Source organism: Myotis brandtii, unplaced genomic scaffold, assembly GCF_000412655.1.
Source record: "Myotis brandtii unplaced genomic scaffold, ASM41265v1 scaffold523, whole genome shotgun sequence".
Taxonomy (NCBI): Eukaryota; Metazoa; Chordata; class Mammalia; order Chiroptera; family Vespertilionidae; genus Myotis; species Myotis brandtii.
This window is the reverse complement of record NW_005369902.1, coordinates 1,136,777-1,144,508: the sequence shown is the minus strand read 5'-3', so window position 1 is coordinate 1,144,508 and position 7,732 is coordinate 1,136,777. Positions and strand designations below refer to the sequence as shown.

Here is a 7,732-nt window from a genome sequence, read left to right as displayed (position 1 = left end):
CCCCCCCCCCAAGGGCACAAATTTTTGTGCACCGGGCCTCTAGTATATATATAATAGAAAAAATACAATCATAAATTACATTAGAGACAAAGAAATGGTTATTCAAATGTTGCCAAGGCAATTAAATTAAAATGTCTAGTTATACTTGGTTGCCATGATTTCTTACTTTAAATTTATCCAGATAAATAGTTACATTTGTGAAAAACATCCAGAAAGATGTTAGCAGTATAGATTAGAATTGTTGGTTATTTCTCCACCATCTTCATGCCATCTATTCTTTGATTTTATCCATTTATTTGAACTTCATTTTTATTTATGACAGAACCATCTAATCAGGAAGTCTGATACTTCAGTATTTATACAGTCCTTTTTTTAATTTACTTTATTTATTGGGGTGACATTGGTCAACATGAACATACAGGTTTCATGTGTGAGTTTCTATGTCATAAGATCTGTATATTGCACAGTGTGCCTACCACCCAAAGTCAAATCTTCTCCTGTCACCACATATTAGGACCCCTTCTCCACTTACCCCCTTCCCTCTGGCAATCACCACACTGCTGTTTATTCTTTGATTTTAGATACCTTTAGGCTGAATCCTTTGGCGAGAGATTGAAAAGGTAATAGGTGTGGAAAAGAGCACTAGATAAGAATAATTCTGGTCTTCAGACCTGGTTCTGTCATTGATGTGCTAAGAGATCTTGTACATTTTATATACTTCTGCAGTTTGTTTTTTAAATAAATGTTTGCTGTTTCATCTCATCCATTTTCAGAGTTTCATTTACCATCAATATGCTAATGACTCCTTTAGCTTTCCCTATGGTTCAAATCTCTGCAAAGATTTAGGACCATGGATCCAACTGGTAATTATAAATGGTTCCACGTGGACATCCCACAGTTACCTAGAATCCATTTCTTCCAAAACCAAATTCCTCATCTTTCTCCCACACCGAGCTTTCTTCCTATCTCAGTGGAATGCAACAGCATCCGCTCAAAAGCCCAAGCCAGAACCCTGACTATCGTGCTTCACTTCTCCCTTTCTTTCACATTCAGTCCATCAAGTCTCCTGAATAACCACTGTCCACTTTTCACTACTGTCATTCAAAACACAATATATCTCATGTGGATTACTCCAAAGGCCTCTTAAATGGTCTCCCAGCCTCAAACCTTCCCACTTTAATTATTCTCCACACTACAGAGTAATTTTTCTAAAACTCCTCATCATGTTAGTCCCCTTACTTAAAATGGCTCCCTACTTCTCTCAGAATAGAGTTCAAATTCCTGAATAGTCCAGACCCCACTTCTCACTCCCTAAAATATAAATGTTCTCTCTTGTCTCCAGGGCCTTTACACACACCATTCCCTATGTTTAAAGGACAATTTTTATTATTTAGGTCCCTGTTTATTGTTCCTAGAAGGTAGGCATCCCATTTATGTGCTTTCAGTATTTACTTTATTATAAATCTTATCACATGTATTCAATTGCATGTTTATGTGCCTGAATTCGCCGTAAGACCTTAGCTCCATGAAAGTCTAGTCCATGTGCATTCTTCTATGGAGCTGTCCTCCCAATGCCTAGCATATAGCATTGCATTAAATAAATATTTATTGCATGAAAAAATGAAGCCAGAACCATTCTGAAAGCCATTCTGTAAATATCTGTTGGAAGAGCTGTTATGAATATGGAGCTCTTAGGAAAATCAGTCTATTCTTATTCTCATAAATGAAAAATTTCTTCCAGAAAATGACTAAGATTTTCGCCTATTGCTAGTAAACAAGCCTGGCTAAGGCTTCAAAAAGCAAGGCGGTATGGTAAGAGGATCACTGACACATTAACAGTATGAGATAAAATAACTGATCTAAGTAAATTCAGATAAGGGCCCCAATTTGGATATAATAAATTTTGAGATTTGTCTTGTTGGAAACTTTATTACTGAATCATAATTCTAAGCAGTACACAAACAAGGCATGGTCTTTCTAAAATAAAAGTTGAATAAACCTACAGTTAATTGGGTTATTGCTAAACATCCTATAATGCACAGGAGAATCCCCCACACCAAAGAATTATCCAGCCCAAAATGTCAATAGTACCAGAAATGGTACTCTTTATTTCTAATCTACAGAAATACTAGTAAACCAAACATTCGATCATGACCTAAAAGTAACCTTAGAGAAAAATTGGAATGTAACTCTCAAAACCTAGAAAAAGTAAATTAGACTGCCCTTATCAATTGCTTTCATCTCACAATTAACTATCTTGATATCTTAATAACTAACTAGAGCAGCAGTTCTCAACCTGTGGGTCGCAACCCCTTTGGGGGTCGAACGACCCTTTCACAGGGGTCGCCTAAGACCATCGGAAAACACATATATAATTACATATTGTTTTTGTGATTAATCACTATGCTTTAATTATGTTCAATTTGTAACAATGAAATTGGGGGTCACCACAACATGAGGAACTGTATTAAAGCGTCGCAGCATTAGGAAGGTTGAGAACCACTAAACTAGGGGAATTGTGGAAAATAACATAGGGTTGTAGTTAACATAATCAATCTAAGAAATGTGTGAATCTTCTTATAGTGTATTACTTCTAATAGTAGTAGTTGTTATTTTTGCTTATAAGAAAATAGAATATCATTTACAGGAATCCCTAATATTTCAATTACCTTTCTAGTTTGATAGGTAAAATCTCCACCAGTTGCTTCAGATTTCTTAGAACTTTTCTTAGATTTCTTCTTAGATTTTTTGGGAATACTAATTCTGGTGAATTTCATTCTGGAAAAAAAAAATTCAGAAACATTTTCATGATTACAATGTGTAAGAATTTCAATACAGAAAAGAACCAACTAGGGCTCCAATTTCTGGACAGTTCTAAAACAGAAAAACACAAAAACACTCCATTAGTTTCAAATTACTAATTCAAAAGTAAGCCAAACTCAAGGTTAAACTCGCAATATAAGTTGTTTATTTTAGAAGTCATGAGTTTTACAGAAAGTTAACCCCTAAGATCACTCTTACCTTAGCCAAAACCAGTATTCAAGTATAGACCTCATAGTGCATGGCCCTGTTTACCCAAGAAATAAAGTTCTATGATTTATTTTTAGTCTCGTTTGTTAAATGCACCGAATTCATATTTGAAGACTATTTCATTCAGTAACTGTTATAAGAGTATAGAGCTCATCTAAAATATATCTAGAATTCTTCTAAAATCATGCCTGACTTTATTAAATGTGGAAAAGTAGCATTTTGACACCCTCTTTCATTTTCCTTATAAATCAGCTGTGTTCTATGAAAAAATACTACTCTCTAATGCTTATTTTCCTTCCCAGCTAACAGTACATGCAAAATACTTAAAACTTTAGAACAAAAACAAAACTTTGCCTTACCTAATAGGACTCTCTGAATCAGAGGATACTGTGATTAATTCCGCTGTATATAAGGTATGCTTTTCTGATAAGTTGGATGCTCTTGGAGTGGAAGCCTTCACAGGACATATATCTTGTGCATCTCCAGAATCTGTACCTCCAATGATTGTTGCAGGTGTCCTGCTACCTCTTACAGATCTCCTCGTTGATTTGGGTGTAAAAACATTTACCAAGCTGTCTTCAGTTTCAGCTTTAGAATATATTTCCTTATCCTTAACTGGTGTGCTAGTTTTTCTTGAAGACTTCTTATACTGAGAAAAAATCTTTAGAGGGTCATCATTTGCTGTATCTTCACAAATAAAACTTGCACTAAATAACGGGCTGTCTTTGAAAACTCCTGTTTTCTTTTGTCTTAAACTCATTCTAAGCCTATTTTTACTTTGTTTACCTTTAAAGGAAAAAGTTGTTTCCTTCATTTGAGGATTTCCCTCCCTATTTTCACCTGAAGTAGCACCAATATCTAACATTTTCTTATCCTTTTTCTTTAGTTTTTTACATTTCCCCTTAGGAAAACTTCCTTTATTAGTGTGTGACTGTGAATTGCCATTATCTGAAACCATTTGGATATTAGGATTTTCCATGATTTTTTTAGAATTACTGTCTCTTTCTTCCTCATTTAAAGATTTTTCATCAGGCTCTTTCTGTTTATCAGAAGACTTTTTGACTCCATTTTTAAGTGCATCTGATGCTGGCTGCCTAAATGCTTTCATAAATTGCTGTCTTTCTTCTAGAGTGCATTTTGGTTTCACAGCTTCAGAACTTGCAGCTTCCAATACTGCCAATTCTAGTTCTTCCTCCCGTATGACAACGTTAGATTTTCTTTTCTGAATTGTCTGTTCATTCTCAGGATCAGACAGACTATTTTCCATTTCCAACTGCTTTTGTTTCAAGAAAATTGAGGGTATTTTCCCTGTCTTTTTTGGGGGGATAGGGTGAACTTGTGCAAGAACAGTAACTGTCTTAAAGGGTACTTGCTGGGAAATTTCACAGGTTTCTGTATCACTTGTGCAACCACTTGTGACTCTACCTTCAACAGTTTTAGAAGGAACACAAATTGACATTGTAGAGTCTGGGATCTGTTCCAGTTTATTTTCCTTGTGACTTTTTAAAAATTCTTCATACGAGACAGTTATTGTACCATCATTTAACTGGGCTGGTTTAGTTATATTATTTGTAGTACTCTCCATTTCATTAACTAGGGAAGGAATTATCTGTTTACTATCTTTACCATCTTTTTTAAGGAGATTTAGCTCCTCTGCCAAGGGTAAACTTTCAGATAGATCTATTATCTCTTGGCGCTTCCTTTTTCTCAAATTTTTACAATCATTTTCTGTGGTCCCTAGTTTAGGTTTTACTTTCTTAGAACTTTTCTTGGAGGCCACAATGCTTGACTGGTTTTTGATATCTTGAATACTTTCTGCAAGCATTTCTACATGTTCCTTGAGTGAAACAGAAGTACTACTCTCCACAACATCATTATTTAAACTAGAGTCTTCTTTGCTATCATCACTATTAATTTCAATTGGAGATTCATTTTCAGGTTTAATATTACTTAGTTGGTGAGATAAATTAACTGTCTTTCTTCTCTTCTTAAACTCTATATTTGAGAACATTTCCAAAGGTATTTTACAGTCTTTGCCAATGTCAGCAGGTGATGCTGCAGATGATTTTATCTTGCACTCTCCTGCTAACTGAGTCTTCTCATTTGTGGGTGAAGTTTTTCTAAAATAATCCAGAATATTACTGGATTTTGGTGGAGAAAAAACCCTGTCTCCAGTCTTCTCTACTGGTGATAAATATTTCGTAATTGTTTCACTGGAAGATCTGTCATCATCTCTCCTTCGCTTTTTGCATACCTATCAATTTAAAAAAAGATAAAAGGTTTATTTCAACAAAATAATACAAAACATATGTTGTAAACATGATCTAATATTTTCCGTAATTAGATGTAAAAGGAGCTTTAAAGTTAAACCTAATTCAAATCTCAACATGACATCAACTTATACCTTTACTATAGACATATTATCCTTCAATAAAAAGTTTCAAGGCCACCATATTTAGGTACAAATGTGTTCATTTCTATTGGCCTCTGTTTATTCTATAACTTTTAAATAGTACCACCCACCTCACAAGATAAGTAATGAACATGCTACATAAAAATATGTGGTCTGATGCATGGTAGGAACTCTACAAATATTAATTCTGTTCCGTTTTCACTTTTTAAGTTAAAAATAAACAAAACTTCTACTTCTTTTTTTTTTTTATTTCAGAGAGGAGGGGAGAGGGAGAGATAGAAAGAAACATCAATGATGAGAGAGAATCATTGGTTGGCAGGGGATCCAGCCCACAACCGGGGCACATGTCCTCATCAGGAATCGAACTATGAACTCCTGGTTCTTAGGTCAACGTTCAACCACTGTACCACACCAGCTGGGCCAAAATTTCTACTTCTAAGAAGCGGGTACATAGTGAACAACCCTAGAAACCCAAAATTTACTAATCAAGTAAAAATTATGAAGGACACTTTCCACAAATAAAACTTTCCAGTGTTTTAATTTGCTATTAAAACAGTACTGCCTGCATCTTACATTATTTATTACCCTCATAATATCAAGATGACTATAATGCTAAAAAGTTATATTTTTGTTGGACATAAATTAGTAACTTACAAAGCTCCATCAGTCTTTTCTTTGATTTTAACTTCCCTCAGTTCATTTGTTAGAATAAATTTGCCAGAATAACAAGAAAAATTTTAAAATAATGAATGGGCGCATTATACTTCTATAAAAGTAAAACACATTATAAAGCTATCGTGATTAAAAGCTTAGTACCGATGAACAAAGGCAAGCAACTTAATGAAATAGGTTAGGAACCAGAAAAAGGCTCTCTCTCCTTTCCTTTCCCCTTCCCTCCCACCCCCCAGGCATGTTACCATTAGCTTACTCATTCCCAAGCTCAAGGGCCCTTCTTACCGCTATAACTTGTTTCCTAAGCCCATTTCTTCCAGAAACTACTTTTTCTACCTCTGTAATTTACCCAATAAATGTTTTCTTACAAAAAAAAAGAAAAGAAAAGAAAGAAAGAGAAAAGACAACCAGAAAAAGAAATGTAAATTTAAGAACTTGGTATGTGCTAATAGTAGCATTTAAGTTAGTGGGCAACGAAGCAGTTAAATGGTATTGGGACAAATCTCTCACTATTGGATAAGCATGAGGCAAAATAATTATAGACTTAAAACTTTATGTTAAAATTTGCCTGGCCTGCATGACTCAGTGGTTGGGGGTCGACTATGAACCAGGAGGTCACCGTTCCATTGCCACTGGGCACATGCCCGGATCGCAGGCTCAATCCCCAGTGTGGGGTGTGCAGGAGGCAGCTGATCAATGATTCTCTCTCATCATTGATGTTTCTAGCTTTCTCTCCCTCTTCCTTCCTCTCTGAAGTCAATAAAAATATATTTTAAAAAATTTAAATGGTAAGTGTATTTGAAGAAAATGCTAATTAATTGTATTATTATTATTATTACCCTGAGATGGTATCAGTGGCACAATACCATAGCCTCTCGAGTCCGGCAGATATAAGTTTAAGTGCTCACCCTGACATCTACTAGTGAGGGACCTTAAGCAAATTACTTTAAGTTAATTTGTAACCTCCCTTCTGTAGAATACAGATAACAGTACCTCATCATAAGGCTGATATTAGGTAAAATAATGTGTATAAGGCCCTTACCCTTAAAATACTAAACAGTAAGTATCACTGTTATGGCTCTCTAAGCGGGGTGCCAAAAGCAGAAACTGTAACAAAAAGATGGATAAAACTGACCACACAAAAATAAAAAACTATGTAATTCAAGTACCAAGTCCTTCTTCACACCTGAGACAGGCTGAGCAATTACCTAGATTTAACAAACAATTATAAGCATAACAATGATTAGTAACTGGACAAAAGTTACTTGATTCTAAAAAATAAGAGAGTACAGCATAGGAAATATAGTCAATAATAGTGTAATAACTATGTATGGTGCCAGGTGGGTACTTGAAATATGGGAGGGGGGAGGCTGGTTGTCTAACCACTATGCCTGAAGCCAATATGAAATAATATTGAACATAAACTGTAATTAAAAAATAAAATTTAAGGCCCTGCGGGGCAGCTCAGTTGATTAGAGTTCATTCAGAAACACCAAGGATGCCTGATCCCACCCCGCATCAAGGCACATAAAAGAATCAACCAATGGCCTTAACCGGTTTGGCTCAGTGGATAGAGCGTCAGCCTGCGGACTGAAGGGTCCCAGGTTCGATTCTGGT

At 35.3% G+C, this 7,732-nt stretch overlaps 1 protein-coding gene across 1 annotated transcript in view; it reads right to left on the bottom strand.

Annotated features, from left to right (window-relative positions):
* ATAD5 (ATPase family, AAA domain containing 5) overlaps positions 1–7,732 on the bottom strand; it is a 61,044-nt gene that overhangs the window by 51,953 nt on the left and 1,359 nt on the right. The window contains exons 2-3 of the mRNA XM_014548866.1: positions 3,390–5,284; positions 2,670–2,778 (exon numbers count right to left, since the gene is read on the bottom strand). Coding sequence (XP_014404352.1) covers positions 2,670–2,778; positions 3,390–5,284 — 2,004 coding nt within the window. The remainder of the gene's footprint in view (positions 1–2,669; positions 2,779–3,389; positions 5,285–7,732) is intronic.